Source organism: Toxorhynchites rutilus, chromosome 1 (assembly GCF_029784135.1).
Source record: "Toxorhynchites rutilus septentrionalis strain SRP chromosome 1, ASM2978413v1, whole genome shotgun sequence".
NCBI classification, from domain to species: domain Eukaryota; kingdom Metazoa; phylum Arthropoda; class Insecta; order Diptera; family Culicidae; genus Toxorhynchites; species Toxorhynchites rutilus.
In genome coordinates, this window is record NC_073744.1 from 40,701,545 (window position 1) to 40,718,248 (window position 16,704).

Here is a 16,704-nt window from a genome sequence, read left to right on the forward strand (position 1 = left end):
CAGGTCACGTTTTTATGAAATAATATTGACGTTAATAACTATTTTTGACGCGAACAGATTTCAGCGATTTACATACCAAACGAATCGAAAACTCCCTAAGATTTGTTTGATATGCTATACATTACAATCCCATAGTCTTTATATGTTTTAAATTGATGAAAATTGGAAGCATTTCCATTTCCCCATACATTTGTTCTGTCCATTTGGTACTTTCCCGAACAGAGCTGTCAATAACGAGCAACTTATCGACAAGCAACGAAGGGGAAATCGGTAGATGTAAAATCTCCGTGAATAAAGGAAAAGAAGAAGAACGAAGGGGAATATTTACCTAGAGTATAAACAGTGGATCTCGCTGAGGAAAACTTTCATTCTTCGTGGAGAAATCGACTGAACATCGTTGCTGGGAGAGCTGGAAGGCGAGGGATCGAATGCCTTTCTAAAGGCAATGGGGATTCCAAGCAGTTAACATTGTTTGTTTTCTGTCATCAATGCATTGAACTGACGCTATGGTGAAGCAGGTGTTAAGGTTGTGCACCAAAAAAATATTTGGGGAATACCAAGTTATTCAATAAGTTATATTAAGTTATAAATTTATTTGGGCTCGCGTGCCAGTCACAAAACTGCTTTCAACTAGGATTGCATTTGATAGAGTTTATTTCGTTTATTTAGTCACTAAGAAAGTAAATGGCGTTCTGAATTTTGTATGTGATTTGGTTTCGCTTGCCAGTAGCAAAACTTTCTCCACTAAAGATGACAGCTGCGCTTATCCTGAGCATGTATTGTTCTGCGAGCACAAGAATGAATCATCAAATGATTATCGTCAAATTCTACAGTAAAAAACATTTTAGGGCGACCAAACTGGTGTAATGGTTATTTCAAAATTTTCGTAGCGTTTTAAAATAATATCCGCAGTTATAAACAAGCGACTTGAATTAAACTATAGCGTAGTTTGTTGAAAAACACATCTCACTTTCGAAGAAACACTATATCTAATAAATATTGTGAGGCCATCACGATGTGTTTGTAAACAATTCCATTTTCAACCGTTCCTTGTGAGAACACAAGTGTGTAGAAGTAGAAATCAACTGTGGCACATGAGTTGGCTCATTATTTCTATACTTGAACATTTGCATAGTTCTATATCATATTGGCAGAGCGGCCAGATTAAATAATTGTAAACTATTAATATGATTAGTAATGTATCACTACAACAACATGTTGTCTTTCGACCACTTAGGATAATTTAGACGAATAAAATATAGAGGATGAACTGCAAAAGTTTAAAGCCTCTTAAAAACAAAGAAAGAAAGAAAGAAAGAATAAAATATAATCAGTTGAAAACCAATTTACGATTGTGTGTTCATTATAGTGGTTAACTATAATTCAAGGTGGAAATCTCAACAAGTTTTACGTCAACAATGCGGTCGTGTATTGAACACAACCTCCTATAACTTTTTTTTTAATGTTCGAACGTATGAGAGGTGTGGTTATGTACACTTGTAAGACTCCTAAAATTCCGGCTGTACATGAAACCGTAGTTTTGTAATAGATTGCTCCAACTGTCATACACAAACCTTTTCTAAGTTTCACTGAATTACGTTAAAAATATATAAAATCATGTTAGGCATTCGTCCTCAAGATAAGTTCATTTGTAGAGGACATCAGACTAAAAGCGACACCATAAGGTCTTCCATATATTCTCGAGACCTCCCATGGTCTCATACTCTTCATAAAACATTCTTCAGAATCTGTTGATCATTTTTTGAGTTGAGCTAGGATTTCGATAGAATATCAAAGAAATTCATGTAAACGCAGTTAGAGAAACTTAGTTAAATTTACCAAACTAGCCGAGCCCCGGGCCTTTTGAACCACAACTTGATTTGGGGAGAGCTAGGAACATACTGCCTAATTTTACTTTCTTTTCTCATTCCCATAGTGGTAGTAGACTGGGCGATAATTTAACACTCAGACTACAGAACTCGGCTAGCTAGCACATCCCTATGTGCAACACACAATCAACTAGAATGTGATACAATCTCTTTCAGGCCTTCAGAGATTTATTCTGTTTTACATTCATGTATTTCGACCACAGAAAAAGCTGTTTACTGATCACATATTGAACTCTACAGCTCTCGCTGCTGATTTCGGTTTAGAAATCTCAGCCAGCAGCTATCTTTTTCTTATTGAGGGGGTGTTTCACATCGTCTACGAATATCTCATGAGAATCTTGATTCTTAAGATCAAGCAGGTGTCGGACAAACTCTTGCTCCTGGTCCCGTGTAGAAACAGCCAAAACCTCTGTGCGTTTTTTTCGTTTCAAATTTTTTTGTTATTTTTTGTCTCTAGCCTTCAAGAAAACCCATTTGGAAAGCTGAACTTGGCCTTTAGAAAGGCTATTTGGTGAGTTTCGACGCCGTTGCGGTTTACTAGCAAGTTGGTTGGGTGACGAATCGTGAATATTGATGTGTATGATTTGAGATTGCGAATGGCTTATTTATACTCAAAAATTTGAAAACGGGTGGATCCTAAATTGCAAAAAGTAAGGTGCATTTGCATTTCGAGTGAGCGATTTACGCGAGCCTAATTCGCAGTGGTGTATGAATATTGAACTACGCCGATACATTAGTCACTCGTTATTGACGGCATGGATGAGTAAGCACAAAGCAGGGAAAATTGGGATGCTTCTATTTTTCATGTATTTGAAGCGTGTACCAATTGAGGAATTTTGATGTAGCTATATTAGGGTGGCAATGGATTTATGGAAAAAAATTCCATCATCTAATTTCAAAAACCAATCATGTACATTTTGTTTATTGACCCAAAAAATAATCTGTGCAAGTTTCAGCTCAATCGGATATGATTTAGGGGTGCCTCAAAGGGCACCCCTCAAGTTTTGATTTTTTCATTCTCGAATATCATCCAAGAGAAGAGGAAATTTGGAAAATCGATTTTTTTTTCGATGCCAAATGACTTAAAAACGCATGAAACGTCGAAATATGGTGTAATCTCGAAAAAAAAATTTTGGGCCTTTTGGGCCTAAGAGGCAGTGAAGGTATGGAAAAAAATTATCGAATTTAAAGAACCGACCATGTACATTTTGTTTATTGGATCAAAAAAATTACCTCTGCAAAATTTCAGCTCAATCAGACATGATTTAGGGGTGCCTCAAATCACTCAAAGTTTGGATTTTTTTGGACATTCAGACTAAGTCCCAAAAATTCGATTTTAGACCAAATTTTTTTTCGAGATAACACCAGATCTGAATGTTTTATGCATTTTTAAGTCATTTGGCATCGAAAAAAATTTCGTTTTTCAAAATTTCCTTTCTTCCCCCTTGGAAGATTTTCGAGGATCAAAAAATAAAAAATTAGCACTTTGAGGCACCCCCAAACCATGTCCGATTGAGCTGAAACTTTGCACAGGTCATTTTTTTTTGGACCAATAAACAAAATGTACATGGTCGGTTTTTGAAATTTGACATGACCATTTTCGCTGTCGACCTAATCTATATATGTAATAATTGTAATTGTAATAATTGTATTTATGTCTGTCTTTCTGATTCTGATAGACTTTTAGGGGACACGAAACGTTTCTATGGTGGATAAACACACCCTCTCTAATGAAGCATAAATTTCTGCATAACTCAAGAACTAATCAAGCAAATAGAGCCTAACTTAGCATGTGAAGATTTTAGGGGGCAAGAAACGTTTCTATGATAAATAGACACTCCTCCCCCCTCTTCAAGGTCATACAAATGAAGCGTAAATTTCTGCAAAACTCAAGAACTAATCAAGCAAATGGAACCAAATTTAGCATCTGGGGATTTCAGGAGGCAAGAAACGTTTCTAAGGTGTTCCAGCACTTCTCCCACCTCTCTAAAGGGGGGCTTCCATTCGAATGAAACGCAAATTTCTGCATAACTCGGGAACTAATAAAGTGAATGGAGCCATATTTGGGATGTAAGATTTTTGGCTACGAGAAATGTTTCTATGATGGTATGATACCCCTCCCTCTTCTGAAATGGTCCTGTAAAAATAATACACATATTTCAACCAAACATGACAATTGAACATTTTCGGAAAACTCTGAAGGAAAGTGGGAAAATTCGAAAAATTCAATTTGCATATGTTCTACAATTACATAGTGACATGCGTTGTTAGTCCATTTGATGTTCGCGCTAACGAAAGTGGGAATGTATTTTCATGTGATCAAACGCACTGCTACATCTTCTTCTATCTATATAAATAAAAATGGATCGCCGAATGTGTTGATAAGAGCAAAGGTAATCTTAAAGGGTAGATTAGAAGATCAATCAATGAACAGTTCTGCGATTGGACCCATGAAAATTCGCTTACAAAGAAAACGTGAATGTGATAACGAGAAATAAATTTTGGGCGGGACGAAGTTTGCCGTTTGTCAGCTAGAAGCATATAAAACAAATCTTAAAGTTTTTCAATTCTATTGTTATACAAATTAGCGAATTTTGTTCGTAGCGAAAGCAGTTAATAACGATCACATTATTTCCTAAAAACGTCACCTTTGGCTAAAAAGCATAGTTTAAACCTTCTTAAAGCCAAATAGAAAAAGAAGAAGATCGTTAAAGCATATCTTCAGTCATTTGATTGCGATAAAAGTTTTGAAGAAAATTGAGCTCAAAACATCAATCAAAATATGACGAACGGTCTCGTGAAAGATATTTAATTCATGGGCTAATGTACATGTATGCAATGTAATATAATGTAAAACGAAACACACTTTATTACTAAATTTACATTTGGTGTTTACGATCCAAATTTGTATTACGAATTTAAATCTGACTCTGAATTAGAAAACTAAAACTGCTCATTTTCAATACAGGTCGGACTCGATTATATCCAGACTCGATTATATGTGATTCGATTATATACAAATTTGGACTCGATTATATACAGTTTGGAAAGAAATATTTTTTTATTTTTTAAATATGGCTTATTTCAAGAATAAATGTAACCTTTCAACGTTAAGGTGAAGTTTAAGTAGCTATTACTTGAAGAGTGGGGTAAAAATCGTGATTTTTGAAGGTTTTGCTTGAATTTTCACCAGGAATTGTTTATATCGGTATTACAGCCAAATGAAGAAAGATAGAAGTTGGGCGTCAAGTAACAAATCGTAGAGCGGTTAAAGAACTTCAATTTAATTGATAGAAACAATCTAGTTTAATATAAATTTTTAGGATAAAATTAATAATAACACATAAAAAATTATTAACTTTTAAGTTTTTCACTTCCAAAATGTTATTAAAATCCACTAATTTAGTTGTTCCACTACTATATCCTGTACTAATTTTTTTCATCTTTCAAATGAAAGCATCATAATCTTCTTCTGTAGCGTACTTTGTAATGTAGAGCCAGTTTGAGGCAACAGAGTCCGAAACAGAAAAAAAGTTCTATAACTCTTTCATTGTTGAAATTCGAACATATGCGTAAGAGATTTTTTTTTCATCAAATATGATCGCCTATCACCTCCTGAGATAATCTTCATAAATTTATTTTTTTCATGTGAGAAAGGTGCTTTCTGACTTTAAGGGGGTGAATCAAAAATCAAATTCCTCTTTCATTTTCAAAAAACCAAAAATACATGCAAAAAAAAAACAAATAATAAAATTAAATAATAATAAATATTCGTTTTAATGCCATAAAATATTATCTGTGAGCTAACCGTTATAGAAATGCGACTTGGAAAAATTCCAATGATGGCTGACCATCAGCATTCGTCGAGGTCAATTGCGCAAGATGGTCTGAGCACAATGAGGTACATATAGAGGTGGAGTAGTAGGCGAATTATATATCTGTATTGGCAAGCAAAAGTGTCGTAATTCTTTGCATTCAAAATGGAATTTATATGGAAGAAACAAAACAATGTTGAAATTTCTCACGGTTGCATGATAATTTGAGCCAAAATTCTCATGAAATCATTCAACTGTTTGTTTTTTTTAACAGATGACGATTGTATCGTGGCTTATCGCGATTATTTATGCGGTGAATAGGTCCAGAGAGCAATCGTATGTTTAGTTCTTGAAATCAGTAGCATTTTCGGTGAATTATTGATTAATTGTCGATTATTTTCTCACAACATATACACCGACACTGAAAGCCTTCAAAACATCAACTTCGTAACGTTAAAATAATGAAAGTTCGTTTGTTTCTATGAACGTGGGGGAGTGAAAATGGCACATGGGAATATCACTTTTATCCGTCTTTTTCGACGTGATTTCACAAATATTCAACGCACACTATCACATTATCCTCATATTCAGCGGGAACTCTTAAAAAAATGTACGTTTTTAATTGATAAATTACTTCCTGAAAATAGCATTTTCACATGGATGCGGTGGGCAATCAAAGATAAACACAACGACTGACGTCACTATTTGAGAAATAGTTAGGTCGCTCAAAACTCTACCATCTTCATTGCCTGTTTTCCAGGACATTGGTCTGAGCATGTAAATTTATATCGACTATTATCTGCTTGTTAATCGGTGGATAATAAAATTAATCGACTTTGAGTAGAGGAATTGTGCAGTTTTTAGATATAATTTTGTTTTATTGCACATTAAGTTGACCTTGTTGACCCAGTTGTGAAAACGAAAAGAGAGCAATTATATGCTTATTTCTTTTATTCTCGTAGTTAAATCGATAATTTTCACTCAACGGTTTTCGACCCAATCCGCTCTGTAATTCCACACCTCCTACAGCAATCACCTCAACAACAGGGCCGCAAACTCGTTGTAATTGATCTTCCCATCTTCGTCCACGTCTGCTTCCCGAAGCAGGTTCGCAAACTCGTCATCGGACAGCCCTTCCCCAAAGTTTTGCATCACTGCTGACAGCTCGTCCACAGTCAGAAAGCCATCGCCATTTTTGTCAAACACCTTGAACGCCTGCCGCAACTCGTCCTCGGAGGGTTCCTCCCGGCACATCCGTGCCATCAGAACCATAAACTCGTTCAGTTCGATCGTTCCGCTGCCATCCAAGTCCACCTCGTGAATCATCTGCTCCATCTCCTCCTTGGATGGGTTCAACCCGAGTGCTTGCGTAATGAGTCCCAGCTCTGAGGTCGTAATCGAACCATTGCCATCCGTATCAAACTTTTCGAACATTTGTTTGAACTGATTTTCTTGTTGCTCTGAGAGGGAGTAGGCAGACATTTTCACTGGTGTGTTGTTTGTTATTTCACTCTTAATTTGGATTTTTTCTAAAATTTACACAGAATTTAGTTTATGTGCAGCCTTCCAAATAACAGTTACAGTTTTGTCAAATAGATAGTTTGTTCATGGCATGCCTAGTTATTTTCAACAGCGAAGATTCTATAAGGTAAAACTCCTATTCGCGTCTAAGCAGTTGAGCGGAATAATCTGTTTTTATGAAGCAAAATATGATGGTGGTTTTTCCGGAGAAACCAATATAATTGATAGATATAAAAGAACGTATGAAGAAAAATCAGCTTTCCTATCTATATATATAAAAATGGAGTGATGTCTGTCTGTCTGATTCTTATGGACTCGGAAAATACTGAGCCGATCGACATGAAAATGGTATGTAGGGGTTTTTGGGGCCGGTGAAGGTTTTCGTGACAGTTTGAGACCCCTCCTCCCTCTCTAAGGGGGGCCGCCATACAAATGAAACATTTCCGCATAATTCAAAAACTATTCAAGCAAACGGAACCAAATTTGGAAAGGAGATGGGGTCCCATGAAAATAATGCACATATTTCAACCAAACATATTCCAACACAATATGACGATTGAAAATTTTCGGAAAACTCTGAAGGAAAATGGGAAAATTCTAAAAATTCAATTCGCATGTGTTCTACCACTACTATTGACAAGCGTAGTTAGTCCATTTGATGTTTGCGGTAACGAAATTGATCTTCGTTCGAAAGTGAAAATGGATTTTAATGTGATAAAACGCACTCCTACATCGTCTTTTATCTAAATAATTAAAAATGGATCGCTGAATGTGTTAATAAGAGGAAATCTCGAGAAAGGAATTGTCTGGTTTAGGGATGTCTTTATTCTATCATATTTTCTGTATCAAACATTTATTCCATGTAACGGAGAAACATGTTATTTGCAAATGGATGAAAAGTCTTGCACGAGAATTGTGTCTGAAAATAATCTGATATTATAATGTCGTGTTTTGGTAGAAGTACTGACATTTTATAGTAAACATAATTTCAAAGGGTAGAATAGAAGATCAATCAATGAACAGTTCTGCGATTTCCGAATTTACAATTGCTTTAAGCGTGCTAATGAGGGTGCACTCATTTCACTGCAACTCAAAACTAAGAGGTGGAACGATCAAAATTTTTCGAAGAAAAATCCTCTTGTTTTCCTTTTAGTAGTTCAATTAAAGTTCTCGATGTAATGCGTTCTAATTCAGTAAATTGCACTGAATTAACACAAACGTAAACAATTGACGAGTTGGATTTACAAACAGATGGCGCAGCGAGATGTTTTGTTTTTTTTTTTTGGTATGAAATTCGCTCAAATTTTTTTATAAAAATCAGAATTTATCTTCAAATTTCCCGGTTTCACGTATTCTTTCTACGCTAAAATGGTTAGAAAATCGCCATTTTACGATGTGGTGTGTATACTTTGAAGATCATATTTTTTTCAACTAGGTAAACGATGAGTAGCATGTGTTGCGCTAAAAATGCTAAAATGAATCTAAACAGAAATAAAATAAATAATCACGATCGAATCTTGCTTTTAAGTGCGTAGAATTGACGAATTTACGCAAAGCTGAATCAGCTCATGCGACATCTACATTAGAGCTCAGAACCACAAAAGTGAGGGTGTATGTTTATTTTACGCTCTGAAAAGCAAGTTTCGGTGGCGATTATTCATTTTGTTTCAATTTAGATTAATTTCAGCCATTGAATGTCGTCAGTATATGGTAAGAAAGTTGGAGTTTGTATATTCATGATGATTCAACACGCGATTTGACCAAAGTCATAGATAATCTTCGAAAATTTTAAGTTTGATAAAGCATACCGGTTATTGATACCATGAATAATTGCGATGAAATCGATATCATATCAAATTGGCTGATATCATTGATTATGTAGGGGCCGATATGAGAAGGATTTGCAGTATTTTTAGCGCAAAACACCCTATGCATCGTTTACTTAGTTGAAAAAAATTAAAGTTACAATACTTATAACAAGCCATTCCTCGTAATATACATAGCACATTGTAAAATGATGATTTTCTAACTTTTTCAGCGTGGAAAGAATACATGAAACCGGGAAATTTGAAGATAAGTTCAGATTTTTTCTAGAAAATTTGAACGAATTTCATACCAAAAAAACAAAACATCCTCATTTTACTCGCTGCGTCATCTGGGAATAAATCCAACGTAAATTCGTCAATAAACAAACATCATTTTTGCGGTTCTGAGCTCTAATGTAGGTGTCGTATGAACAGATTCAGCTTCGCGTGAATTCGCGACTACGAAGCTGAATTTGACAGCTTGCGTGCGTGAAGCGAATGTCAACAAAGAATTGCAAAAAGAACGTGATTTTTAAATGCACCGTTTTTAACGTTTTTTGCAGAAATTTTCGTAATGGTGAGTATGTATCGAAAGAACTATCCTCTAGGATGCTAATTTAGTTAAATCACATAAATTTACTGCAGGGGAAAACGTTTTCTTACCGCATCCAAAGGACACTGTCTTTACTGATGAAAAAGTAAACAAACTTTCAGGATACTAAATTTTAATAAAAATTAATAATTGTGTGCAGAATTTATCTTCCAAACGGTTGGAAAATGAGTTTTCCTTATGCAGTGAAAAAAAACTTTGCCGTAGCTTAAGCTGAATTTAACTTATAAGTGTTTTTCTGTGACCTTGTTTCATGCATTATCAGTGGACATCTTTTAATAGTTGGTGTTGAAGAAGTTCACGATGAAGGCTTCAGTATTTTCTCGTCCTGCCTCCAGTCATCATCTCCAAGCTCGGAACCCCATACAATAAAAATTCGTACGAAAATCTCCTTCTCCAAATGGTTGTTTTCGTGTTCCTGTAAAGCTGGCAAAGGGAAGTGCAAACACGTCATGGCTGTTTTGTATCATTTGCTTAAGTATGTTTTATTTTATTTCTTTATTATTGCACATTTTGCACCAAGTTGGACTGTTTCACACTTTTTCAAAAGTGCGAAAATGTGAATAAAAGTGCGACCTTGCATCAAATCGATTTGCTGTCTTCAGCGCACTTATTCGTTATCAATCGAAGAATAAGTGCGCTGAAGACACCAACATGATTCGATGTTAGAGCGCACTTTTATTCGTATTTTCGCACTTATGGAAAAGGCTTAAACAGTCCAACTTGGTGCAAAATGCGCAATAACATGTTTTGATTCATAAGTAATTAACTCGCCTCTGATGGCAAGATCTGAAAGGTTTGGTGTATCATGTCTCTGGTCCATCACTGCCCCAACTTTGGCACGGTTTGCAGCACGTTCAGCACGGCCCTCAATAAGTCTTTTCCTGGCCCCTGGAGGTTGTGGCAAATTCATGTCGGGAACTGCTGATGGCCTAAGAATTAAGCGATCAGTGGCACGGCTTGTTGCTATAAAAAGTAAAATAATAATAAAAAAAAATTATAAGGCGTGTATTACACTTCATACTTGGAGAGTAGAAGTTCGACACTGAAATGGAGGCTACAAATACGGGAGGTTTTTGTAGGTTCTATCTTTAGCCGTAGTCGTTGGATCCAGTCTAGATACCGCGATTTGTCCGTTTTCGGAGGGAAGGCACACAAACAATACGGCTTTTGAATTTTGCAGATGGTTCGGAGTCAGCTTCAAGCAAATTTCGTCCGACTTGCATGTTCTCCGGGCAATTTGCGCAGCTTTTGACGTCCATATTTCACGCGTTCTAAGGAAAATATTTTGAAAAATATTAGAGCACTGATTGAATAGAAGCCAGATCTTTGTATTTTAGGTATTTTATGAACACTAAGCGGATATTTTTATATCAAATTTCATTAATTCGGTTTACCTCTCTCGCAGGTAGATTGGCAGAGGGTGTACTTCAACGGATTTTTTTCACTACTAAATGACAATAAATTTTGGTTCGGAGCATCGGAATAGCTAAGAAAAACTATGTTTCAACAATTTCCACTAATTGTAAGATAAACACGGTACAAGTTTTCGAGAAATCAGTATATTAATTACAGAGAAAATATGCAACGGTTTGTTTACATATTTTTCACTCACACGCAAAACTTTCATAGGTGGCGACACCGTACCTTCGATGACGCGAATTCGTCAATGTCGTCAACCGTTTGAGAGCTGTCAAAGCTGTTCAATAGTTGCATTATCCAGATTGAGATGGCGCGTCTCGTACTTTCACACATGGGGATTCTCAACATAAAAAGCTACAAGAAGCATGCAATCCAATGTTTAAGAAAATCAGTGTATTCCAGCGGTCTTCAGAATTCGATGCCTAAACTTGAGAACTGAATTTAACTTTTGCATCAGCTGCCAAACGGGTATCTGGCTTCGAAGAATCTACGGAAATTAAGTTCTTTTCAACGTTTCCTGGCCCATAATTGGTTTCCTCCTCAGCGAGCTATTTGACTCCTCTAATCTCACTGCCTAATCTTGGCCTTTTCCGGGGAACGGCATTTGAGAACAAACGAAAAGGCCAACCTTGCCCAGAATGGCATCATCTGTCTTCTCGTTAATTACAGGTTGTTTGATTTTTGATAAATTAGCTTTTTTGTGGAAGTTTCCCAGAGACACCGTTTCTCCGCGAAATGGTTGCGGTCGGTTGGTCGGGTGCCGGTGGAACCAAACGTAAAGTTTCCCAGCATCTGTCCTTCTAATGTCAACTTACACCGTTTCTTCGCAGAGGTGAGTGAAAATCGATACGACGACACCGACTGTCTTCCAGCTTTTTTTTTCTTTCCCCCGGTTTCAAAAAGGTATAAAAGACAGCTCTTCTGCGATTCTTAATTTTCATATCAAAAAGTAATTAACTCAAATGCTTATTTACATTTTCTTTCTTTCGCAAAGCCAAGTGGAGCTTCCCGGTTTATGTCTTCTGCAGACGGAATAAGTCCTTCTCCCATCCCATCCGTCGTTTCGGTTCGAGCGGGTGCGGACGAAAAAAAAGTCTTTTCAGCGAAGCGCTGTTGCCGGTGTAGGCACGGAAAAGTCTTTCGTTCCTCACTTGGGAAAATTTCATTTATTTTGTTTTGCCTCTATCTCTCTCACTCCCTGTGTTTCTGGTACTTCCCGGTTCGCTATCTCTCTTACCCTCCGACCCAGCAGAGCAGAACAGCTCTAGCAGAATTAAAAATAATCCTTCACAGTAGGGGGCTTGAAGTGAAATAATTACGAGTTCCCAACCAGCACTCGGGTACGAGAGCCCACCTCCCATCTGTGGGATGTGAGTGTGTGTGTGTGTGTTTGAAGATGACTCTTTATCCCTCATGCTAATTCTTTTGTCACGAGTGTTGCTCGAAACAAGACAGTGATTGGATTGGGAAGCATCCTTGGATCATAATTTTATTTTTAATTAGGAAATTTTCACCCGATTCGATTGGAATCATTCGATGCTCGATGCTCCACATCGACCAAAACTTGAAAGGACACATCGCAATGTGGAAAACAGAAATAGCGAAACCTTCTAGCCTTCTGGCCGAAGCTATTCCAACAGTCAAGAACGAAACTATGCAGTAAAGTTCAAAGGAACAGAATTTCTTTCTCGGTGGGCGAGCTCACATGGCAACTGGTCGGTCAGCTTGGGAAATTGTGCCAGGAAATCAGCATCCTCGCCGGATACGGACAAAGAGATAAAGTTGCGACAGGAAGAAACACACAGAAATGCAACTGAAACATAATATAATTAAATTCGTACTATCAGACTGGAATTGTGTTCGTTTGCTGAGTTGGTGTCACCGATTCGGAGGGGAATGGACAAAGCATTTTTCCAAATTGAATTGTGGTGTTGGAAAATATTGAGAGAGATTGACCCCACTTTAATCTCAATCTCAATCTCAATTTGAACTATTTTTTTGTTGGAAAATGACAATCTGGGGCATATCAAACAATAATTTGACAAAAGAATCTTTAAAATCCATTCGCAACTATCAATTTGTTTTAATTATTGGATCACTATAAATAACCTGTATCACAGTTCAAAAAAAAATAATAATACCTTCATCCCATTTCAACTCAAAACATTTGTGGAAAAACATTGGAGTGAAAGTACACTCAAATGAATAATTTGTAAATATGACCTATTGAGTGATAAAAATAATTAATTCGTTAGTCATTTTCTGCCGCAGTAATTATTTGCTCATTCTACGAGATAAATGGTGGACACACATATCAAGCGGATCTACGATTTATCAGACCAGTGTTGGCCTAGCATATATGTTTCATAGCTATCGGACGCGTTTAAGTTATATTCAGGGTGTTGGGTAGCTAATCCGAAATATTTCAGGAGGTGATAGAAGATCATGTTTGATGAAGAAAATCCTCCTACGCGTATGGTCAAATAACAATTATGACAAAGATATTGAATTTTTCTTGAGTCAATTTATTTCAATATATATTTCAATTTCAGTTAAGTTATCGATATATCGGCATGGTTATTACAAACTGCTGTCAACTAAATGATGCGCGGTCAACCCGAATCGCTATTGCCAGAACTTTGCGCGATCATCACGGGCTGTATCAACAAAATTTTGAACCGCCATCGACAGAATCCTTGTCAGTCATCCCGAGTCGTTATCGACAAAATCCTGAACTGTCATCCCGAGTCCCTTTCGGCAGAAAACTGTACGGTCATTGCGAGCCGTTAACGTAAAAATCCTGCGCGGTCATCCCAATTCGCTCTGACACGTTCAACACGAGCTACTTTCGACAGAAACATGCGCGGTCATGTAACGCATCAAGTACGTACATACAAGATGGGATATTTCAGTGAAACATAACGGGCGATATTGGTGCTACGGACCAAGCCAAACAAATAGAAATGCACACACAATTTTCAATTTCAACACTATATTTATGAAAGTTGAACTACATATTAACACATTTCCAAACCGAAAAAAATGCAATCTTGGGTCTGAAGCCGCACCCGAACAAAAAAAAATGTGCTGCTATATATTTCCATACATATTGTCACTTACCTCTTCTAACAGGAACAATTACCTGTGTAGGGTCTGATCCCTCGGTGAGTCCTACCTAAATGCAATAAAATGTGGAAAAGAAACACGATGATCTGACAAATTTTAGGTGAGTGTGAAACGGTACGGTCGTGCGGCTGTATCGCGGTGTGGAGTCGGTATTAGTGAATCGTTGAATATAAACATTTTTATTACTGAACAAAGTTTAATTTTTATTTATCCGGAACAGGACATCAGTTGAACCAACACAAAACAACAATCACAACAGAAACAATGAAAAGCAAATTGGCTTGTTATTGTTTAGGAACGAATGGAAACGGATTCGCTATACAGTGAGCAATTCTCGCGTTACTTTTGAAAAGGTCCTATGTAACAAATCAATCAAAATACAACTAAATGTACTTTGTACAATTCAGCGAGTGTTAACAATAAGACTCTGCCTTTAGCACGAAGTGCATGTATCTAGATTGTTCTTCAGAAGTTATTTTTAAATTCTTACCATGAAACGTAATTTCTCCAATGTACAAACGCGGTCAGCCAGAACGACCAGTGTACCATTTTTCGCTCTGAGGCATCAGCTTCAAACTTAAATCATGGAACAACAGTTACGATTGGTTTTTCAGCGTTACTATTGACAGCTAGTGGTGAAAGTAGTTGCAAAGATCGAATCTTTTGAAAATAATTCGAGGAACAATACTACGATCTTCCTTTTCGTGTTTCTCGAGTTAACATAAGTGTTACATAGGACCTTTTCAAAAGTTAAGCGAGAATTGTTTATTGACGAATCTACGTTCGATTTCCAACCAGATGGCGCAACGAGTAAAATGACGATGTTTTGTTTTTGTTTGGTTTGAAGTCCATATTTTTTTTGAGAAAAATCAGGATTTTTCTTCAAATTTCCCGGTTTCAAGTAGTCTCTCTGCGTTGGGAAGGTTAGAAAATCATCAATCTTATTGTTTCATTCGTAACATATAAATAATGGGATGATACAAGTGTTGTAATTTACAATTTTTGTACTGGGCTAACGCGCTTCAAATACTGCACATCCTTTTCGTATCGACCGCACGGAATCCTTTGTATAATCAATAATATCAACAAACTTAATATGACATTGATTGCATCGCTATTATCCACAGCATGAGCTTCTGAATAATTTCTGGAAGTTAGTACTCATAACCTGTATGCAATAATTAACTTGAAAATTTCGAAGATTATTTATGACTATGGTCCAATCGCCTGTTGAAACCATTGTAAATATACAAACATTCAACTTTCTTACCATTTACTGACGACATTTGTTGGTTAATATGAAATTAAATAGAAACTCATTAAAAAATAATCACGACCGAATCTTGCTTTAAGGTGAAGGTGGAAGCTAGCCATTGTAGTAGTATAGGTAAACCCACGTGTAAAAATGGGGTAATAGTGTTTGTGAGAGAAGAGCAAAGAACACGTAAATAGATCAATTTACTTGTCATACTGTGTGGCGCTTCATTGACATGAGTCTTTGAATACATTTGAAAAAAAAAAAAAACAATTCAATACTAAAGTAAAATGTATGAACGATATGTTCCGATGAACAATTGCAAATATAAATATATATATATATATATATATATATAGAAGGTGCATTTGCATATGAAGTAAAATTCTGATTATACGCGAGCGTACCATTTATAACACATGCGAATTGGGGCTCTTTTTGTATCAACAAGTTCTTCCGCATAGTAACTCGATGTTGATAATTCCTTAATATTTTCCTTCGTTATATTATATTAATTCGTTTATTTTTACAGGCTCAGTTACTTAAGTTTAAAGGAGAAGGAGCCGAATTCTTAAATATAATTTTAAAACTATATATATATATATATATATATATATATATATATATATATATATATATATATATATATATATATATATATATATATATATATATATATATATATATATATATAAACAATTTTCTTACATCTATGGTTAGTAAGGTGGAAAACCGATTACTCGCGGTGTACTCGAGTTTAGGAGGGTGACATATTTTTAAGAGAAGGATGGGATATAAGGAAATTGTAACAATGTTGATGAACACTCATTTCATAAATCTATTCGTATATCTATAGTGTATTTACATTTCAACTTATTCTACTATTTATAGCAAGGGGACGAATTATCCGCAAAGGAAGGAAAGGAGGGTATAAGGATGTAGGGACAATCACACACGAAGATCTATAGCTTTAAGGAAAACATATATATGGGACATGTAATCAAGGTCTAACCGAGCCAACACATCTTTCACCGGCACATTGGGCTGTCTTCCTCGGGCCCGAAGGGAGTTTTCTAAATTCGATCTGGCGACCAGATACACCGCGCACGACCAAACAATGTGCTCGATGTCATGATAACCTTGGCCACAAACGCAGAGATTGCTGCTGGCAAGATTGAAACGAAAGAGTAGTGCATCTAACGAACAGTGATTGGACATGAGTCGGGAGAAGGTGCGAATAAAGTCCCGACTCAAGTCTAGA

The 16,704-nt window shown here is 36.3% G+C and overlaps 2 protein-coding genes across 6 annotated transcripts in view; one reads left to right on the plus strand and one right to left on the minus strand.

Moving 5' to 3' along the window:
• LOC129762268 (serine-rich adhesin for platelets) overlaps window positions 1–16,704 on the plus strand; it is a 481,936-nt gene that overhangs the window by 60,961 nt on the left and 404,271 nt on the right. The gene's annotated exons all lie outside the window — the stretch shown is intronic.
• Window positions 6,604–7,271, minus strand: LOC129762272 (calmodulin-beta-like). The gene has a single exon (XM_055760387.1). It carries the CDS (start codon window positions 7,184–7,186, stop codon window positions 6,737–6,739), a length of 450 nt encoding a protein of 149 aa, XP_055616362.1. The 5' UTR covers window positions 7,187–7,271; the 3' UTR covers window positions 6,604–6,736.